General features: G+C 56.4%; 1 protein-coding gene across 1 annotated transcript in view; it reads left to right on the top strand.

The window, feature by feature from the left end:
- Positions 1-20,466, top strand: part of POLN (DNA polymerase nu) — a 109,439-nt gene extending 88,973 nt beyond the window's left edge. Inside the window, exons 18-24 of the mRNA XM_040966307.1 lie at positions 5,759-5,841; positions 11,240-11,371; positions 13,444-13,554; positions 14,019-14,097; positions 17,726-17,793; positions 19,790-19,851; positions 20,341-20,466. Coding sequence (XP_040822241.1) covers positions 5,759-5,841; positions 11,240-11,371; positions 13,444-13,554; positions 14,019-14,097; positions 17,726-17,793; positions 19,790-19,851; positions 20,341-20,466 — 661 coding nt within the window. The remainder of the gene's footprint in view (positions 1-5,758; positions 5,842-11,239; positions 11,372-13,443; positions 13,555-14,018; positions 14,098-17,725; positions 17,794-19,789; positions 19,852-20,340) is intronic.
- The last annotated feature ends 817 nt before the right edge of the window (positions 20,467-21,283 follow it).

Here is a 21,283-nt window from a genome sequence, read left to right as displayed (position 1 = left end):
TTCACCTGGCATAACCCCAGCTGGTGCAGGTGTTTTGTACCCATTAATCTGATATCTCTCTATCTCTCTCTCTCTCCACCCTGTCAAATACGTAGAAGAAATTATTAAAATGTATACAAAAATTCTCTGCAAATTAGAAATGTAGATAAACAACTTCAATTTGTTAAAAAACCATCTTTAAATAAACATAACAACTTCTAGCCAACAGCATGTTTATGCTAGTTTTCCGCTACTATCAAGAACAACTGATAATGGTGAATATTGACATTCCTGCCGGTAGTGTCATGCCGACTGTAAAGGAAGAAGTAAGACCATCTCTCTGCACATGATGTCATTGCCGATGTGGAAAATCTCAAGGAATGCACAGAAGAAACTTTTAGCTCTTTGTACTAATAAGTGAGTTGAGCAAGGCCAGAGAACCTAGACCAACACACAAGAATTAACCAACAATGAACATGCAGGAATCAAATTGAAAACCATGATACCATTTACAATCACTCCCAAGATAACGAAATATTTGGGCGATCATTTAGCGAACTGTGGGCACACATCTCTCTGGTTCAAATCGCTCGCTGCTTTCGCAGGTGCGTTTCCATCAGGGAGCAGGATCAAGAGGGCGGAGCTGCCAGGATTCAAACCTGTGTCCATTGCAGATTGCTGTGCTTGCAGCCTGTGGCACTCAGCCCACTGAGCCACGCACCAACCCCTTTTCTCTGTTCCACTCTCTTGTCTGAGCTGTTGGCAGAGCTTTGGAAGATGGGTTTCTAATGTCTGCGTGGTAGTCACTTCTGATTCCCCGGCAGCAATGGTAATGCAGTGTCTGTGACTTACCCTGTAATTAGTCACTGTGGAAATTAAACAGGGGTCTAGAATAGTACATGATAAAAAAATGAACAAGACCAAACACATAATTAAAAAAAATGTTTGTTTCTGATCAATTCTCTATTGGTTCAGACTCAAAAAGAAAAAAAATTAGATGTTTTATTCTAAAATGATTAGTAACATATTCAAAGAATCATTTCCTTGCAAAGGTCTTAGATCGCACAGTTATACATCAAAACTGGAGTTTGGAAAAAATTGTAGAAATCATCTCTAAAAATCACAGTTTGATGGATGGTCTGCTTGCCCAAGGAATGCCCATCAGCTAGGACCAAACCTCCAAGCTGCCCCCAACTGCAGTGACTAAACACACCAGCATATAGCCACTCTGCATGATGCAGTCATTATGTCTTTGCCATAAAGATCGATTTCATTGTTTGAAAGGCAGAGTTAAGGCCTGGCACGGTAGCCTAGTGGCTAAAGTCCTCACCTTGCACACACCAGCATCCCATATGGGTGCTGGTTTATGTCCTGGCAGCTCTGCTTCCCATCCAGCTCCCTACCTGTGGCCTGGGAAAGCACCATGGTCTCCGTAGCCCCAGCTCCTGGCTCAAAATTCTCCATCGCCTGTGATACTGTGCTGAGGCTGTACCTTTGTACAACCTTTCTCTCAGTTGCACTTGGAGCAGGTCCCAGGATTAGGGAGACACCAGGTACTCTATATAGCTAGGTTGTTGGTGGTGCTGATCTTGCCAGAACCTGTTGGCCGTTAGGTCTGAGACCCACATGGACCTATCTTGACCCGTATAATGCCAAAGTTGATATTATTTTCCACTGAGACCAGTGCAACACATTGTGCTCAGTTCGCTCCCAGCTCGGCACATGCACAGCTCACTGTTTTCCCTGCAGTCTTAAAGTCCTTGCTGCACTGTACAAAATGGCACCTGATGTGCCACTACTAGAATTCATGATTGGCTGGCCATCAGGTCTGAGGGCTACCTGGACCTGTCTTGTGTGGAACCTGTAGGATGCCGCATTGTTACAGTTCACTGAGCCAGAAATGAGTTTGCTCCCAGCTCAGCGCATGCATAATCCTTTTCCATAGCCTTTGCCTCCCTACACAAAATGGCGCCCAATTCAGCTCTAGGGGGCAGACTGTGCTCTGAAATCCATGCTGTTCCCACACTGCCCCTCTGGGACCTGCCACTCTGACTCTGCTCCTGGTCAAATCAAACACACTATAAGGACAAGCAGTTCTTTGTCTGGGTTCACCTCGTGAGCTCCTGGTGAATATCCCTTTCCACCTTGTTGCTGGTGGATTTCTGGCTGCCGGTGCAATTCAGATTGCCGCTTGCTGAATGCCATTGGGGTATCAGTCACTGCAACACCACACCGTTGTGTCTGCTGCTTTCCTGTGTCTGTCAGTCTCCAGGTGCCCCTCTGCTGTTGGTCTGTCCTCTCGTATTTCCTGGAATGTGCCCTCCCTGCTTTACACCAGCTAATGTTTCTCCTTCTGTATAAATGTGTCTTTACCCTATTCCACCATCTTGATTCTAATTTCTGATTTTAGTTTCATTTTTCTTCCATCTCTTTGTCTCCTCTTGTCTTCCTTGTTCACAGTTCTTACATTTCTGCATCTGCTTGGGGACACTTGTGGAAACGCTTCCTCTGGGTTCTCCCCTTCTCGTGTGTATCTTCCACCCGTGCCTCTGTGGTTCAGTCGAGTGTCTGCTCCTTCAGATTTCCAGCGCTGAGTACTGAGTGGGATAGGAAGCTCTCGTCATTCCACAAACCCAGAGTAACACCCCAATCGACACGGTAGAGTTAGATCATTGTGGCCAGCAGCAGGGAGAGTACAGTCACACCTTCACCTCCTGTCTCATTAAGCGATCAGTTCCTGGAGGGAGTTAGCCACAGTGGCTGCAACCCTGCCCACGTGGGCTCTGGACCACACAGGGGACCTGTGTCCTTCTCCACATGAGCACAGGACCCTCAGCAGTGACCCGCCTGGGCGGCCAGCATCCCTAAGCTTCTGCAACCAGACAGAGCGACTGCCAGAAACACAGCTGCACCCCTGCCGTGCGCCCATCCAGATCCACAGTGATAGGGTCGGGGGCTCCACTCGCAGCCCTCCCCACTGACCCTGCCGTGTGCCCACCCAAAACCACGGTCACAGGGTCGGGGGCTCCACTCGCAGCCCTCCCCACTGACCCTGCCATGTGCCCACCCAGAACCACAGTCACAGGGTCGGGGGCTCCACTCGCAGCCCCCGCTCTGCTGTGCACCCACCCAGAACCACGGTCACAGGGTCGGGGGCTCCACTCGCAGCCCCCGCTCTGCCGTGCGCCCACCCAGAACCACAGTCACAGGGTCGGGGGCTCCACTCGCAGCCCCCGCTCTGCCGTGCGCCCACCCAGAACCACGGTCACAGGGTCGGGGGCTCCACTCGCAGCTCCACAAACCCACAATACACTTGAAGAGAGCACAGGCTTGTCTGGTCTATTTTGAAGAAATCTTCCAGTTTTGTTTTCATTTATTGTTTTATTGCACTCTTCAGAGAGTGATTGTTTTTCTAGTTTATGCATACTTTTTTAAAGATTTATTTATTTTTACTGCGAAGTCAGATATAGAGAGAAGGAGATACAGAGAGGAAGATCCTCCATCCACTGATTCACTCCCCAAGTGGCTGCTGAGCCAATCCGAAGCCAGGAGCCCAGAGCCTCATCTGGTTCTCCCACGCAGGCACAGGAACCCAAGACCTTGGGCTGTCTCCGACTGCCCTCCCAGGCTGCAAGCAGGAGGTTGGATGAGAAGTGGAGCTGCCAGGATTAGAACCAGCACCCATATGGGATCTTGGCACATGCAAGGCCAGGACCTTAGGCACTAGGCTGTTGCACCAGGTCCGCTTTATGAAGACTTTTAGAGATTTTTTGTACCTTAAGATACACTGGTCATTGTGAATGCCCACGTGGACCTGAGATGCTGGTCTGTCCCACGTTGTAGGAGCCCTGGACTTCATGGGCAATCTCACTGCCTGATGTGCCTGTTGTTGGATCCAGGACCGTGTGGTTCTCTGTGGAGTTCTCCAGGGAGGCATTAGGGCTGCTAGCCTCAGACACTTCCCATCCTGAACGTCAGACAAGGGAGGCCACTGCGTCCCCTCCCTCCCCACTGCGTCCCCTCCCTTCCCACTGCGTCCCCTCCCTCCCCACTGCGTCCCCTCCCTCCCCACTGCGTCCACTCTCTCCCCACTGTGTCCCCTCCCTCCCCACTGTGTCCACTCCCTCCTCACTGTGTCCCCTCCCTCCCCACTGTGTCCACTCCCTCCCCACTGCGTCCCCTCCCTCCCCACTGCGTCCACTCTCTCCCACTGCGTCCCCTCCCTCCTCACTGCGTCCCCTCCCTCCTCACTGCGTCCACTCTCTCCCCACTGCGTCCCCTCCCTTCCCACTGCGTCCCCTCCCTCCCCACTGCGTCCCCTCCCTCCCCACTGCGTCCCCTCCCTCCCCACTGCGTCCACTCTCTCCCACTGCGTCCCCTCCCTCCTCACTGCGTCCCCTCCCTCCCCACTGTGTCCACTCCCTCCCCACTGCGTCCCCTCCCTCCCCACTGTGTCCACTCCCTCCCCACTGTGTCCACTCCCTCCCCACTGCGTCCCCTCCCTTCCCACTGCGTCCCCTCCCTCCCCACTGCGTCCCCTCCCTCCCCACTGTGTCCACTCCCTCCCCACTGTGTCCACTCCCTCCCCACTGCGTCCCCTCCCTCCCCACTGTGTCCACTCCCTCCCCACTGCGTCCACTCTCTCCCCACTGCGTCCACTCTCTCCCCACTGTGTCCACTCCCTTCCCACTGTGTCCACTCCCTCCCCACTGTGTCCACTCCCTCCCCACTGTGTCCACTCCCTTCCCACTGTGTCCACTCCCTCCCACGGCTGCCATCAGACCCCCTTGTTAAGGCTGCAGCCTTGTCTTTTTAAAGATTGTGTGATTGGTTTGAAAGGCCAAGTTGCAGACACTTGGAATACAGAGAGAGATCAAGAGAGAGCGCAGTCTTCCCTCCACGCCCCCAGTGGCCAGCATGAGCAGAGCTGGGCCAGGCTGCCCCTGAGCCTGGGAACTGAGGCCGGGGATGGGGCAGGCTAACCTCTTACACCGTGATGTTGGCCGCTGTCCTCTTTAACTGTAGATGACCCTGGGTAAGTCAAGTGGAAGCTTTTCTTTTTTTTTTCTTAATTATTTTATTTATTTTTAAACACTTGTTTATTTGAGTCACAGAGAAGGGGAGGAGAGATCACCTGGTTCGCTCCTCAGATGGCCTCACTGGCCAGGCCTGGGGCAGGCCAGAGCCAGCAGCTGGAAGCTTCTTCCAGGCCTCACACATGGGGAGCAGGCAGTCTTCCATGCATGCAGCTGGATTGTCACTGGAGCAGCTGGGACTCAAACCAGTTCCCATGTAGGATTCTCAAATTACAAGCGACAGCCTCACCCAGTATGCTACAACGCCAGCTCCACAAGCTGTCCTTAATTTACCATTTGGAAGGCAGAGTGACTGAGCAAGTGAGAGATCATCTTTAATCTGCTGGTTCATTCTCCAAATGACCAAGGTTGAGAGCCTGGAATTCTGTCTGAGTTCCCCACATGGTACGGGGGACCAAGCACTTGGGCCAGTCTCCACTCTTTCCCAGGCACATTAGCAGAGGAGCCAGGATGCTGGTGCCACAGCACTGGCCCCTTTTCTGGATTTGAGCTGTGCAAGCTTCACAGTTTGTGCCCTGGCTGTTATGACCACAGCATCTGTATTCCTCTAGGGACCCGGGCAGAGTTCAAAGCCACAGATGTGGGACACGTCCCTTTCAGAGTCATGGGACAGACCCTCCAGGGACAAGGGTAAAATAGCCAACAGTGACAGCCATCTCTGATCCTACCATCTTTCCACACAGGAAGGATATCCCTGTGGAACGCGTGACACACACGGACAGAGAGAAGACCAAAAAGGTGGTGTACTCAGTGGTCTACGGAGCAGGTGGGCAGCAATCAGGGGCTGAGAGCTTGGGGTCCCCTCCTGCCACCAGCTGGATGTCCATTCCCCAGAGAGACCACCCTTTGAGGCCTGTGTGTGGTTTGCTACTGGCAGCTATCACGGTGTCCCAGCCAGCCTTCTCAGGTGAGGCCATGGAAGCTGGGCTGCACAGGTGAAGTATGGCTGGGCCGTGCAGCCCAGCTCTCAGCAGCCGGCTGTGCCGAGCAGAGGCCCCGTCTGACCACATGCCAGGCTTCTGGGGTTAAGCCACCTGCACACATGCTGTCTGGACATTTCCCCGTCTCCCTCAGAGCAGAGCACTCCCAGCTGAGCCACACTGCCAAAGCCAGTCCCTCACACAAGGCAGAGTCAGGCCTCCTGCCAGCACAGATTGAGGAGGGCCCACCTGAGGGCAGGAGGGCAGGGTGGGCTCCTGGTGGCTTCTCTGCGCACCTCGCCTCCTGCTCTCCTGCTTCCCCTCCAGCTGCAGTACCCTGGCCTCGGGCCATCTGGGTCAGTGTGGCCTGATCTGGCTGTCTGCCCTCCTTGGCTGGCTCAGTCTCCTTTCGGGGGCAGACCTGGTACAAAGACCCTAGGAGGAGGACTTATCTTCCGGCTGGGGAAGCCCTGTGTCCCTCCAGGTAGGGCAGTGAGGCCACACAGGCCGCAGTCCAGCAGTGGGACAGACAGCTCATAGTAGGTGTCTGTGACAGCCACTCTGGCACCATGCATATGGCGCCTGTCACTGGGGTGCTCCTGAGTGCCTCTCGCGGGATGTACCCAGAGCCCACCTCCACTGGCAAGTCTTCACTTTGCTGTCGGAGGGACCCCTCCCACCTCACATCCACGGTCTCAGCCCGCACGTCCAGGTGAGCAATCACCACGTACCTGGTGACTTCAGACAGCACTCACTGTGTGGGTCCAGGCCCAGGGGAGCCAGGTCTGCCCACATTGCGACTCAGGATGCTGACTGGGGTTCCCCAGAGGGAGTGTGCAGTTTGCGGGGAAAGAAACAGCGAGTCACCAGCCTTGAGGTCGGAGAGGAGAGAGGAGGGCGATCTGGCACTTTTAGCCAGCAGTGACAGAGGGTCCCGCCCTGAACCTGCCTTAGCTGCTCCATTGTTCTGTCCAGTGTGACAGGATGACTGTGGCTCTGGTGGGGGTCCTGTTCTGAAACCTGAAGTCCATCAAATGGGTGGCTCTGGACCAGCCTGTGTGCAGTGTCTCACAGTGAGGTCAGTGAGCAGGGCTCCAGGCAGCCTGTGCCCAGCATCTCACAGTGCCGTGCTTGCATGGAAACACCTTGGAGCCAGCAGGAAGCTGCTGGCACATAATCCCAGGGCACTGTGCAGGAATCAAGTTTGTGGTGGGGGCAAGGACTATCTTAGAGACAACAGAGGAGACATCAGGACAGTGGGGGAAGCAAGACTCTGGCTCGGCCCCCTGTAGCCTGCTGGGCAATGCTGGCGTCCACTCTCCTCCGGCCACGCACTGGGCATGTGAGCCAGCAGGGCGTGCAGGGCTGGCAGCTGCAGCTGCCTGCTCCTTGTGCCTGAGTTCAGCCTCTGCCCACCAGCCCATGTGTCCAGCAGGAAGTGCCCTCTGACTCACAGCCTTGCTCCAAGCTACTGTCACACCTAGGTCAGCCTCGGATACCCCAAGTGCATTTGTTAAGTGATGAGCAGATGTTTGGTGAGTTAGGGCCATAGGCCTGACCTACCCTGGCACCAGGAGGATCATGGAAGGAAGCTAGGGGTCTAAATCTGTCAGAAGAGTCACATAGGGAGGCCTAAGAGCTGGCACCAGGAGTCGCTGGTGCCCCTGGCCTGGGAAGAGCTCAGCCAGGTGGACGGCTAGGGCAGCCCTGACTGAACCAAGTTTTGCAACATACATGGGAGCAGCCAGCTGAGTATGCAGTTAGAGTGGAGGCATTGCTGAGGCCTGGTGTGCACCGCTGCCCCGAGATGGACACGTGGGTACAACGCCGTGACAGTGCAAGCAGCACCTGGAGAAGATGGAGTGAGGTGGTTTCCTCATGTGGAGACTGTAATACATGCAGAGACACATGCAGGTGTTACCATGACACACAGAAGCAGTGAGCTCTCAGTGGGAATGTCCACTGTATGCTTCACCTGGGATTTGGGGTGGTCGCCTCATCTCCCACCAAGTGAACCCGAGTTCTCTCAGGCAGATGGGCACATGCCTGATTACAGCTCAAAAGCAGCAACCTGATTCACTGTAATCATGGAGGAAATTTCTATGTGGAAGTGAAGCAAGTTGGCATGAAGCTCAGAGGAGAGAATCCCAGCGGTCTGTGTCGGTTTCCACTTGACGCTTGGGGAAGTCACACCTTCGTCTGGCGTCTGATGAGGTAGTGAGGCGCACGTAGGACCACATGATAAGCTGTGCCACTGAGTGACTTGGCCGACTTGGACTTCTCTGTCAGCCTCCTAGGAGAGCTGCCTTCCCGGGCATGCCCGTCCTCTTGCACCCCCCAGAACACCACAGTGGGAGCCAATCTCCACCCTCCTGGCCCTGCCCCCGCTGCAGCCATGGGTCTAGATGAATGCAGCAGCCAGGGAGCCATGTGTGGCTTGTAGCCAAATGTGACCTGCATGGAGGGGCTGGGCTGGGGTGTACTCTGCAGTGCACCCTGCATGGAGGGGCTGGCTGGGGTGCACCCTGCAATGCACCAGGCCTGCATGGAGGGGCTGGGCTGGAGTGCACCCTGCAGTGGACCAGGCCTGCATGGAGGGGCTGGCTGGGTGCACCCTACGTGGAGGGGCTGGGCTGGGGTGCACCCTGCAGTGCACCAGGCCTGCATGGTGTGCCCACTAAAACCACAGGGGTGTTGAGAACCACTGCCTGGAGGCAGGCAGCCAGCAGCAGCACCCACCTCCAGAAAACAGGATGGGCCCAGCACTTGCCCAGTGCTGGCTGTCCTCACCGCTGCCAGTGCTGTGGGCAGCCCACACCCGGGCAGGCATCTCTGGTTTGGACCAGCTGGAAAATCAGGGAGGTGAAGTGAGAGACTGAGTTCAGTATGAGCTCTGCCCAGCTTGCTGGCTGACCCCTGGCCTGAATGCAAGGTGCAGGTTCCCAGATGCCCAGACTTCTATGAAGGGGACTGAAGGGGGCTGGAGTCTGGCTCATGATTCCCCTGCGAGAAAGGCAGTGACCTGATCCTTCATAATGTCCAGGAGATAGTCCAGAAGAGCCAGGATAGCCGGAACATCTTCCAGGGGGAAAGTCACTGTGGACACAGTGACCTGCAGTCAGAGCCCACCGCTCAGAGCTGCCGTGAGAACCAGCTCATGAAGAGACATGCTCCTGAGAGATGAGAAACAAGCAAAAAAGAATCCATACATAATTCTAAAACTGAAAACTGCTATTCCTGAAATAGAAAATACACCAGATGGACTTAAAGATGAGAAATGAGAGGAGCTGAGGCTTAGATGGCAGTCCTGCCTTGTGTTTCAGCTGTAGCATTTGCTGGTTCTCACAACCGTGGATTGCAGAAGGATTCTTCCAGTAAAATGTCAAAACGCACACAGTCCCTGAACTAAGCCCTAAGGGATTTGGAATTTTTTTTGTTTTGTTTTCTGTTTCACCAGCCAGGCAGGTCTGGCATAGAAGGAGGACCAGCTCCAAGACTCGATCCCTCTCTGTTGGGATAAGCTTAAAGGAGCAGCCACCCAGGCTTTCCCATTCTCCCTGCCCCTTTACCATCACAGGACACCTGGAACTGTCCTGTCCAGGACTGCTGGCCACAGCAGCTGGCCAGCTTAGGAGGGACCTAATGAGAAGACCAGATCTGAGTGGCTGCTCCATCCCAGTCCTTAGAGATGTCTTCCTCCACCCTCTCCACTACCTGGGCTGTGAGCTCTGGGCCGTGCTGCCCAAAACCAATGGGGAGCCTCCAACCTGATCATGGGTCAGCCTGGTACAGATCAGAGCAGGCCTGTGGCCCTAGCCCTGACCCTGGCCCTGTCTCTGGCCCTCACCCTGACTCTGAACCTGACCATGAACCCTGGCCCTAACTCTGACCCTAACCATGAACCCTGGCCCTGACTCTGACCCTAACCATGAACCCTGGCCCTCTCCCTGACTCTGGCCATGACCCTGGCCCTAGCCCTAGCCCTCACCCTGACTCTGACCCTGACCATGAACCCTGGCCCTGGCCCTAGCCCTTATCCTGACTCTGACCCTGACTCTGGCCCTGATTCTGACCCTGGCCCTCACCCTGACCCTGACCATGACCCTGCCCCTGTCCCTCACCCTGATCATGACCCTGGCCCTGGCTGCTGCTTGCTCTGGGTACCTCCTGTGGCCATGGACCTCTCATCCTCTTCTTAAACTGTTGTTTTCTGCTAAGCCCCAAGCAGGAACAGATCCTACTGAGAACTGTTCAGGTGCTTGGTTCATGAGGGCTCCTTGTTGACCCCAGAGTGCCAGTCTCTAGCTCACAGGGTTGGGGATCTCCCCAAGGCCATGAACAGCCCCCCTCTTCCTGCCATGGTGAAGGAGCTGGGCTCAGACCCAGAGGTAGGTTTGGGCGCTGTGCCTAAATGCCCAGTGACTAGAGCAATGGTCTGGGCCTAGAGCACTGATCTCAACTGTAGCGGTCTGAGCTCCTGGGATGATTTCCTCCCAATACAGCATGAGCTTTCCTTGTGTCCCCCTTGAGCCATGCCCTGTTCTGGAATCAGGTCTCACACTGGCCAGGCTGAGTGAAGGGCCCTTCCTTGACATGCCAGGCACCCTATCGGCCAGCACTGCTGCATAAACAGATGTTTGGTGGCAACACCAAGGACCCCACATAAGAACCCAAGCCAGGACTTGGGGAGCTCCAGGATGGTGGTAATCTGAGACAAGGACCCTCCAAGACCCCACTGTGCAGAGGCAGTGCCTGCTGACTGTACACTTGGGCTCCCACAGCCCTGGACTCCTCCCTGAACTGCCATTTCTGCTCTTCCCACCCCATTCAGGAGCTGTGCGAGGTGCAGCTAGGCTCCTGGGGGGACAGGAGGCCACACCGTCCATTGTCCTCTTCCATGAGCCATTACACAGTGTCATTGCTGGTGCTCAAGTCACAACCAATGCCATCTTACCTAGAGGAGCAGAGGCCCTGTGCCACCTCAGGGGCCCATGTTCACCCACTCGCATCACGCAAGTGTTGGCCGGACTCAGACCTCGTGTGCACCCATTTCCCAGGACACCTGCTCGCATGACACAGGTGTGAGCTGGGCTCTGACCTCGTGTGCACCCACTCCCCAGAGCACCCACTCGCATGACACAGGTGTGAGCTGGGCTCTGACCTCGTGTGCACCCACTCCCCAGAGCACCCACTCGCATGACACAGGGGTGAGCTGGGTTCTGACCTTGTGTTTCTGACATACAGGAAAAGAGCGGCTTGCTTCCTGCCTTGGCGTGCCCCCTCAGGAAGCTGCACAGTTTCTGGAGATGTTTTTGCAGAAGTACAAAAAGATCAAGGACTTTGCCCAAGCGACCATTGCTCAGTGTCACCAAACAGGTGAGCCAGCTGTAGCTACACTCTCCCCTCTGTGGCTGGCAGAATCTGTGGCTCTGGTTCCATGAGCAGGTGGCCGGGTGGGTATGTGGTATGTGGGTCATTTGAGGCTGGACAGGGGAACAGGGTGGGCAGGCAGCTGGGTAAGCAAAAACTAACTCCTGGCAACAGCTGATTAGCAGGCAAATAAGCTCTTGCTCTGAGCATGAAGTGCGGGGCAGGCATTTAGCATGGAAAGTCCATTACCACCTTGCTGGAAAAGGTACATTGCTGGAGTCCAGCTCCAGCCGAGTTCGGAGCTCGGGAAGGGTGCGTGGAGTCGGTGATAAAGAAAGACACAGACACTTGGTGCGTTCTCATCACAGCTCAAGAAAAGCTGTCCTTTTTATTTACTCAAAACCCCTCTCAAGCTTCTGCACAAGCAACTAATTGTTCTATTTTTTACTTCAAGACTAGGGGGGCATGTACAGACATTTGGTCACTCCGTCTGCACTTCAAGGCTAAGCAGGTGCCCCTAAAGACAATTCTGCAAAATACTATATTCATATTCTTCAAAGCAAGCCATTATTCATTCTTCAACAGCAGCCATGGAGCAACAGCCAGGACTCCAAGGCCAAGGCACATGAGATTACCTGCTAATCAGTAGTACATTCCCACCACATTTCTACTTCTATAATTTACCCATCATTTAATGGGAAAATAGGTTACAAGGGAAAAAACCTAAAATCTAAAACAGAAATTTCAAATGTTAATCTCCCTACAACTACAGACTCTATAACCCCATAAACAATGAGACAATAATCAAAAGCATTTTTTTTAATAAAAGCATCCTTAATTCCTCTAGCTAAAAATTATAAAAGCAGCTAAAACAGTTACATTTTCTATGCTCTAAAAAATTGCAAAGGCAGGCTGGCCTTTGAAATAACAATAACTGTATTTATTGCCATAGCAGTTTCAGCTCTCACTCTCATCACTTGCATTAATATTTAGGATATTTTCAAGCCCCTTCCCTGAAGGAGTGCTGCATGTCTGGGCCAAATTCTAAGACAATGGTTAAGTACCCAATAAGGTGTCCAAAAATGGCATGGGCTTAATTGTGCTCCTGTGTATAAATTGTCAAAGGCTCACTCACCAAGATATTATCAGTGACATTAACTCGCAAGCTCACATCAATGGCAAAACCCATCTCGCAGGGGCAAACAACAATGCCTCAATAGATTACAGAATTCTTAGTGAGGTGCTTGAGTGTCCATGCAGCCAGGGAGTGAAACAGCGTCAGGGTGGTCAGAGAGAAATCCGCCGGGCCTTGCCTAACAGCTTCCCCGGGCCCTGCCAAGCAGGGGAGCTGTCCTCGTCACACCTTCGTGTCATCCACACCTACTGCACGGACCCCAGCAATACATCCAAACTCACTTAGACTCCACCTAGCAAAACTGAACTTGGAGGGATCCAGGTGACCCACATAGAATGTAAGCTGGCCAAACACTGCCCATCACCCCACAGCGTAACGTCTGCAATGACCCCTAGACCCAGGAAGCTGCAGCTACTGGAATGCAGCAGACACTTCCTCGTCCTTCCCGCCAGTTCCTGTGAGGGTCAGGTGTCATCTGGCACACACAAGGACATGCTCTGTCCCTGTACATACAGTACGGAGGGATAGATTTGTCACCGACACCTGCTTGAAATAAGTCCTCACTGTCCAGGAAGACACCTGACCTGTGCAATGCATTCACACTCATTTTCCCAGATAGCCCAGCAGCCCCGGCCTCCCGGGGGCAGCAAGGCTATTGCTTCCCCTGTGGTACCAGCTGGCACTCAGACCAGAGCCCTTCCTGTGCCAGGACAAAGGCTGCCCTCCTGGTCCTGCATCAGATCCAAGTGCAGCTGACCATGGAGAGAACACAACCCAGCTGCCTGGTTAGTGATGGTGGTGCCCTCTCCAGTCCGTGCTGTCCACCAGAGCCAAGCCCAGCATCAGCAGTCAGAAGGTCCTTCAGGGGCCTGCGGGCGCTCGCAGAGGGGTGCAGAGCCCACTCGGCAATGCTTCTCTCCTGCCTCTTCCATGTGCCACGCAGGCTATGTGACATCCATCATGGGCAGAAGGCGGCCTCTGCCGAGGATCCACGCACGGGACCAGCAGCTCCGGGCCCAGGCAGAGCGCCAGGCTGTGAACTTTGTGGTGCAAGGTACTTTGGAGGCCCTGAGCCTGCCAGCTGCCACTCGCATGTCTGTGTCCACATGTGTCTCCGTGGCAGGGAGTGGGGAGGAGGGGTGCCCAACCAAACATCACCGTGGTGTTCTCTACTCGTGCCTTGAGGCTGCTGTCAGGGGTGAAACAGTGCCCACAGGGGACAGGCCCCCGGGAAGGGCCAGCTTTGCAATTAGGACATTTTCCCTGGGAGCCAAGCCAGGCAGTGCTGCACCCATGCATGCAGCTGGGAAACCGAGGCTCCAGCAGTGCAGCCAGCACCAGAGCGTGGCCTGGGGCATTGAGGGCCGGAGCTGCAGCAGCCCGCAAAGCAGCTGGCAGGAGCGAGGGTGCTTGTTTCCTGTCTGGACCAGAAGGCCACCATTGTCTGTAGTAGTGAGCACCTGTAGGAACAGGTGCCATGCACCCTGAGACTGAAGCAGGACCCTTTGTGTCCCCCAGGCTCGGCTGCAGACCTCTGTAAGATGGCGATGATCCACATCTTCACCGCAGTCGCCACGTCGCCCTCCTTGACAGCCAGGTCAGTGGCAGGAGGGGTCATTGTGTGTGGCACACTCTGTGGCCAGGCCTGCTACCTTCCACCATGCAAGGGGTCCTGTGACCCTGGGTGAGGCCAGCCACTACAGGTGGACATGCAGGCACCAAGCAGCCACTCCCAGCCTTGGTGCAGGCGAGCCACTCTTCCCACTCGGCTGCCCACAGCACTCAGTCAGAAGCTGTGGGCTCCAGATTGCCCCAGCCATGCCCCTGCCCATTCCTGCCCCCTGTCCCCTGAGCCTGGGAGGCAGGGGCTCTGGTGCCAGCACCAAGGCCCAGGGTGCTCTCAGACCTCCCTCTGCCTCAGCTGTTCCCCTGGCATGCCCAGCCACCTGCACCTGGCCAGTCGAGGTCGTGGCATTGGCTGATGGCTGATTTGGACCCCAAGCTCACCTCAAGGCATCCCAGGCCCCCATTTCAGCTGACCAATCACTTCAGCCCACCCTGACAGGTTGTTGCAGACCCCAGGCAGCCTCAGTTCCACTGCCCACCACCATCTCCCATGATGGCCATTGCTGGCTGAGAGCCCATGGGCTTGGGGAAGAGACTGCACTGCCCCCTTGACACAGAGGACAGTGTCCGATAGCCAATGTTACATTGCATCTGGGAGCAGTCAGGGAAACTGTCCTTTCACTTTGTGTGGAACTGATTGAGAAGAGGAGCGGCTGAGCCCATCTGCAAGTGGATCACAAACCAGTGGCCAGCTCTCACGTTCTGACAGCTAGCCCCTGGTGAGCCACAACAAAGTGTGCCCGTGACGCCCAGCACACAAGGTGAACTAGCGAGAGTAGGACCTGGGCCTGTGTGTCTGCACATGTGCTCCCGAGACCCCTGTGTACACATGTGACCCCACGAGTGACCCCTGTGTGCACACGTGACCCCACGAATGACCCCTGTGTGCACACGTGACCCCACGAGTGACCCCTGTGTGCACACGTGACCCCACGAGTGACCCCTGTGTGCACACGTGACCCCACAAGTGACCCCTGTGTGCACACGTGACCCCCATGAGTGACCCCTGTGTGCACATGTGACCCCACGAGTGACCCCTGTGTGCACACGTGACCCCACGAGTGACCCCTGTGTGCACACGTGACCCCATGAGTGACCCCTGTGTGCACACGTGACCCCACGAATGACCCCTGTGTGCACACGTGACCCCATGAGTGACCCCTGTGTGCACACGTGACCCCACGAGTGACCCCTGTGTGCACACGTGACCCCATGAGTGACCCCTGTGTGCACACGTGACCCCATGAGTGACCCCTGTGTGCACATGTGACCCCACGAGTGACCCCTGTATGCACACGTGATCCCACGAATGACCCCTGTGTGCACACGTGACCCCATGAGTGACCCCTGTGTGCACACATGTGACCCCCATGAGTGACCCCTGTGTGCACACATGTGACCCCCATGAGTGACCCCTGTGTGCACACGTGACCCCACGAATGACCCCTGTGTGCACATGTGACCCCACGAATGACCCCTGTGTGCACACCGTGACCCCCATGAGAGCCCTGTATGCACACGTGACCCCATGAGTGACACCTGTGTGCACACGTGACCCCATGAGTGACCCCTGTGTGCACACACGTGACCCCATGAGTGACCCCGTGTGCACATGTGACCCCCATGAGAGCCCTGTATGCACACGTGACCCCACGAATGACCCCTGTGTGCACACGTGACCCCATGAGTGACCCCTGTGTGCACACGTGACCCCATGAGTGACCCCTGTGTGCACACGTGACCCCACGAATGACCCCTGTGTGCACACGTGACCCCATGAGACCCCTGTGTGCACACGTGACCCCACGAATGACCCCTGTGTGCACACGTGACCCCACAAGTGACCCCTGTATGCACACGTGACCCCACAAGTGACCCCTGTGTGCACACGTGACCCCACAAGTGACCCCTGTGTGCACACGTGACCCCACAAGTAACATGTTCAGAAAGTCCAGACATGGACCTCATATGAGTTTGTCTCCCTGCCCAGAGGCCTGAAAGTTCTTGGGGTGCTGTATGCCCCTGGATGGTTCAGCAGCACAGAGCACCCTGACAGGAGGTACCACCTACTTATGGTGAAGGCCTTGGTATGCTCCCAGCCCCCAACTGTGCCTGGGTGCTGGGCAGCAAGTGGCCACCTCTCTGCTGACATGCCCCTCAGAATAAGGCCCTTCTGGATCTTAGATCGTGTTAGAGTTGAAGACAGTCCAGCAACCCTAAGCGTGGAGTGGAGGAACGGGCACTGAGGAGCCCAGCACAGCTTCTCACGGCCCAGCCCACCTGGAGCCTGGCCAGAGGTGGATGTGCGCCGTCAGAACGGAGCCATGGGGGGCTTCAGCAGGGTGGCCACTCCTGTGGGGAAATGAACCAGGCTGTTCCAGAAGAAGGGAACTGTGCAGCCTCTCCAGCAGACAGGAAGTGACATCAGCAGGACCTAGAGTTTGTGTCCCCTCAGCAGCAGAGACAGGAAGTACCATCAGCAGGCAGCCTCTTGGCTGCCCGGAGGTGACTCTCCGTTTCTGGCGTCCCAGTTTCCAGTTAAGACTGTGGCCATGTCTTGGGGCTGTGAGAGTGACTAACTATCAGACTATTCTTAGGCTTCTGCCGCACCAGCCGCTTGGGCCTCAAGCAGTGTGAAAACTGCTCAGCTAAATCCGGAAAGAGTGGCAGGGGCTTCGTGTGCGGGTGCTGGTCACCCTAGCAGTCAGAGAACCAGAGGCCAGAGTGTGCGTGAGAAAGCAGGCGGTGCCTCGCAGCCAAACCCAGTGAAGAGGCCGCACGCCTGGCAGTCTGCCACAGAGCGCACGCGTCCCTGTGCCCCGTCCGGCTGGACACCAAGCAGTGCCTCTCTGTCCACCCCGACATGGGGGACCCTCATCTTCCTGGCTGCCCGGCCCTTTGCCTCCTGCTGCCGTCACACATCACAGAATGTTCTAGACCCTAGCAGAGAGTTGCGGTGGTCAATGGAGCACCTCTAAAAGCCTCCGGGGGCTGTGGGGTATGTCTGCTCTGGAAGGACCTGTGCAGTGCTCCTGACTGGGCCCATGTGCCAACAGCAGCAGCCAGCACAGACACACGAATAGGCCAAGATGTATGCTGTGAGGCCCAGCATGTGTGGCGCTGGAGGGCTGACCTCTGGCATCAGGACCCCAGCTCCAGGGGCTGCCTCCAGAGTTGGCAAGGGGGGACACGGTCCCTGCTTCCAACCTAGCTGAAGCCACGCAAGGGGCAGAACACAGCAGACCCCAAGACCATCCTGCAGTGACCAGTACACGTGACCCCAGGGATGCAGCCCTCAGCAGGGGCCACACATGTCCCAAAATGTGGAGAGGTCACCCACCAGGCAGCTCCAACCCCCAAGGTCCCACTCTGTAGGGAGTATGTGGAGAGCCAGCAAGCTGGCACAGTCCAGCTGGGTGTGTTCTCTGTGACCAGCAGGGAGTCCCAAGAGCCAGCCACGCAATGTCCCCATCACTGCCTGCGCCCCCACTCACACACATACACCTGAATCTACAGCCCCTCTCCACAAAGCCACATCCTTCCAGGCAGCGGGAGACCTGACAGTCCCTCCGTGTGACTCTCACCCCTCCTCCCACCAGGCTGCTGGCCCAGATCCATGATGAGCTGCTGTTTGAGGTGCAGGACGCGCAAGTCCCTGAGTTTGCAGGTGAGCCGGGGCAGGGGCTTACAGTAACAGGAGACCCAACATCCCCAGGATGCACCACCCCTGGCCGCCCTGCTCAGGTCCAGACAGGCCGCCTGTAGTCCAGATCCCGCCGGGAGCGTCCTGTGATCCCAGCGGGTGTGGATGTGGGTGTGGGTGGCTGCAAGGCACTACACAGAGTCAGCAGCAGCTGTTGTGAGTCCGGGCCCATGCCCATCCTGCCCTCATGCCAACCTCTGCTGAACCTCTAGCCCAGGGGGTTCCTTGAGGCCACGCACCAGACTTGGTTGTTCCCCTCTCAGAAGCTCTGATTCTGGCCTCCCAGCTGGACGCAGTAGCTCCCAAGGACACGTGCCCGGAACAGGGCAGGTAGAGGGGAGCAGATGCAGTCATGCAAGAGGGGCATGGGGCAGGTGCACACCAGGCTTGGTGGCACCTTGGGCATTGGTCCTATAGGCATGAGGCCCCTCCTGGAGTGGGACTCGGCCCTGCAAACACCATGTGTGACTACTGCTCACTTAGAAATAGGTCTGAAGGGCCTGGCACATTAGCCTAGTGGCTGAAGTCCTCACCTTGCACACGAGAAAGCCCAAATGGGGGCCGGTTCTAATCCTGGCGGCCCTGCTTCCCATCCAGCTCTCTGCCTGTGGCCTGGGAAAGCAGTCAAGGACGGCCCAGAGCCTTGGCAGCCTGCACCCACATGGAGACCTGGAGGAGGCTGCTGGCTGCTGGCTTCGATTCAGCTCAGCTCTGGCCATTGCGACCACTTGGAGAGTGACTCAATGGACAGAGGATCTTTCTCTGTCTCTCTTCCTCTCTGTATATCTGACTTTCCAATAAAAAAATAAAATAAAATAAAATAAAATAAATCTTAAAAAAAAAAAAAAGAAGAAATAGGCCTAAAGACAGAGCCACCCTGTGTGCTCAGTGGCCGTTGATAGGGACAGGTCGGCGAGCCCCGTTGTCTGGGGTTGTGCTTGAGGTCGGAGCCAGAGGGAGGCTGGCTGGGCCCCCCGCCACCATGGAGCCTGCAGCTGTCCAGACCATATCGGCACTGCCACTGTCCACTACACCTGAGGGCCTGGGGCAGGATGGTAGAGGAGAGACCCCTGTGGGCAGTGAACTGCAGACTTCTCAGTGTGCCCCCACCAGCATGGAGCGACCTGCACGCCCCCGCAGCTCCCCCCAAGAGGTCTCTGACCCATGGGCCAGGGAAAGCAAAAGGCTGGAAGAGCCCTGGCGGCCCTGGCAGTTGGGTGGGTGTGTATCAGTGTTGCATGTCAGCAAAGGACAGAGTAAGACACTTGGGTTTCCTGAAGGGGTACAAAAGTTCAGAGAACTGGCAGGCCAGGCCCTTCCTCCATGAAGCTACCCTCACAGGCTCCACCTGCAGCCACAGGCCCCAGAGGGGGTGATGGGAGATGGAGCAGGCCAGGAGGAGGGGCTGGAGGGCCGGGCTAAGGAGCCTTGGAGACATGTAGGCCTGGACATGGGGAGTAGGGGATGGAACTACCCCTTGGGGGCAATGTGTGGGGAGCCAGGACCCTAGAGAGGCTGGTCCCAGTGTCTGTGGAGCTTGAGGGACTGGGGCAGGTGCTGGCCAGGAGCTTATCCTGTCCCTGCCTTCTGGTCCCAGGGTTAGGGTTAGGGTTTAAGGTTAGGGATGGTTGAGGGTTAGGTTTGGGGTTTAGGGTTGGTTGTGGTTAGGGTTAAGGTTGGTGGTTAGGGCAGGAATAGGGATTAGGGTTTAAGATTAGTGATAGAGTTAATATTGAGGGGTAGGGTTTGAAGTTAGGGTTGGGGTTAGGGTTAGGGCTATGGTAAGGATTGGGGGTTAGATTTGAGGTTAGGGTTAGTGTTAGGATTGGGGTTTAGGTGTAGAGTTTGGGGTTTGAGGTTAGGGTTGGGGGTTAGGTTTGAGGTTCGGCCTGGGGTTTTCATGGCAGGAGACCTGTGGGGCCTCTGCACAGATGGCTACAGCTCCTGTTTCTTACTGCAGCTCTCGTCAGAGCATCCATGGAATCCTTGCCACAGGCGCAGGCACTGCAACTCCGGCTGCAGGTAAGGGGTTGTGGACAGTTCGCCGTGTTCATCCCCCTGGCTTGACCCAGCCAGAACCACCCAGGGCACTTGGCAGCCCGAGGGCAGGAGAGCAAGCCTCAGGCCCAGAAGTGCCACCCAGCTCTGACTTACCCTTCCCTCACTGGGAGGCGGTCAGCCTGGTGAGAAGCCACATGCAGGGTCCTTAACCCCCTCGGGACATGAGGACCACAGCCTCCGGCAGCTCTACCCCCGTCAGGTCCTGTTGAGCCCGCTCAGAGCTCTCAGAGCCAGTGCTCTGGGCAGCCCAACACAGGCCAGCCCATTACAGAACACCTTGCCTGGCCAGCTCTGACGGCCCTCGCTGGTGTCAAGGTCTGGCAGGTGGAAGACAGATGGTGGCAGATGTGTGTGTGACGGTACGAGGTGTGTGCCAGAGCACCGTGGGCTCAGTGGTGCCTGGTGTCAGCGGGCCCAGGTCCTGTTCTCACCTCTGGCTGCTGCCCACAGGTGCCCTTAAGGGTGAACCTGAGGGTTGGCCGCTCATGGGGACACCTGGCACCACTGCAGGAGGCCTGGACCCCAGGCTCAGCTCGTCACCCTGACTCTCAGCAACAGCACCTGCCCCCAGCATAGGCATGTTTCATTTTGTCTGTAGCCCTGGCCAACAGTGGGAGGAGAGAACTGGTTTCCATCAACCCATTCTTGTGTGGCCTCCTCCAGGGTCACCAACTCCAAATTTGCACAGACCATGTCAACCCTTCGGGCCCAGAGCTGCCCAGAAGTAAATTCCTGAAGCCATCTGTCTTGTCTGAATGGACTCTTCCTGCGTCCCAACGACTCGACCCTGCGAGGGGCTGGGCTGCACACTCTAGCTTTTTGTTCCACGGGCCCCAAGGTCGGGGAAATCCAGCAGCTCAGCAGCCACTCACTGCTACGCAAGTGCCGAGCTAGCCAACAACCCACACCTGCGCCGTCCTCCCTGTCCTCCCCACTCGCAGCCTGCGCCGTCCTCCGTCCTCCCTACTGCAGCCTGCGCCGTCCTCCCCACTGCAGCCTGCGCCGTCCTCCCCACTGCAGCCTGCGCCGTCCTCCGTCCTCCCCACTCGCCTGCGCCGTCCTCCGTCCTCCCCACTGCAGCCTGCGCCGTCCTCCGTCCTCCCCGTCCTCCGTCCTCCCCGTCCTCCCTGTCCTCCACGTCCTCCCCACTGCAGCCTACGATATCCAGGAGTCTTGGCCGGGGCGAGACCCCAGTGGTCCCCAGCGCTGGCCCTGTAGAAGAACTCGAGCACCCAGGTGTTAGAGCCTGGAGGACAGGGCAGTGAACTGGTCAGAGTCCCCACCAGGACAGCAAGGGCTAAGCAGCCAAGCTTTCTGTCTGGTCCTGAGACCAGTGCCCAGAATCATGGCACAGAAGCAAGGGGCACCAAGACACTCCAGGAGCTGCTTAGGA

Source organism: Ochotona curzoniae, unplaced genomic scaffold (genome assembly GCF_017591425.1).
Source record: "Ochotona curzoniae isolate NIBS_2020 unplaced genomic scaffold, NIBS_Ocur_1.0 scaffold_4505, whole genome shotgun sequence".
NCBI classification, from domain to species: domain Eukaryota; kingdom Metazoa; phylum Chordata; class Mammalia; order Lagomorpha; family Ochotonidae; genus Ochotona; species Ochotona curzoniae.
Note: the sequence above shows the minus strand (reverse complement) of the source record. Positions and strands in the feature narration are given on the sequence as shown.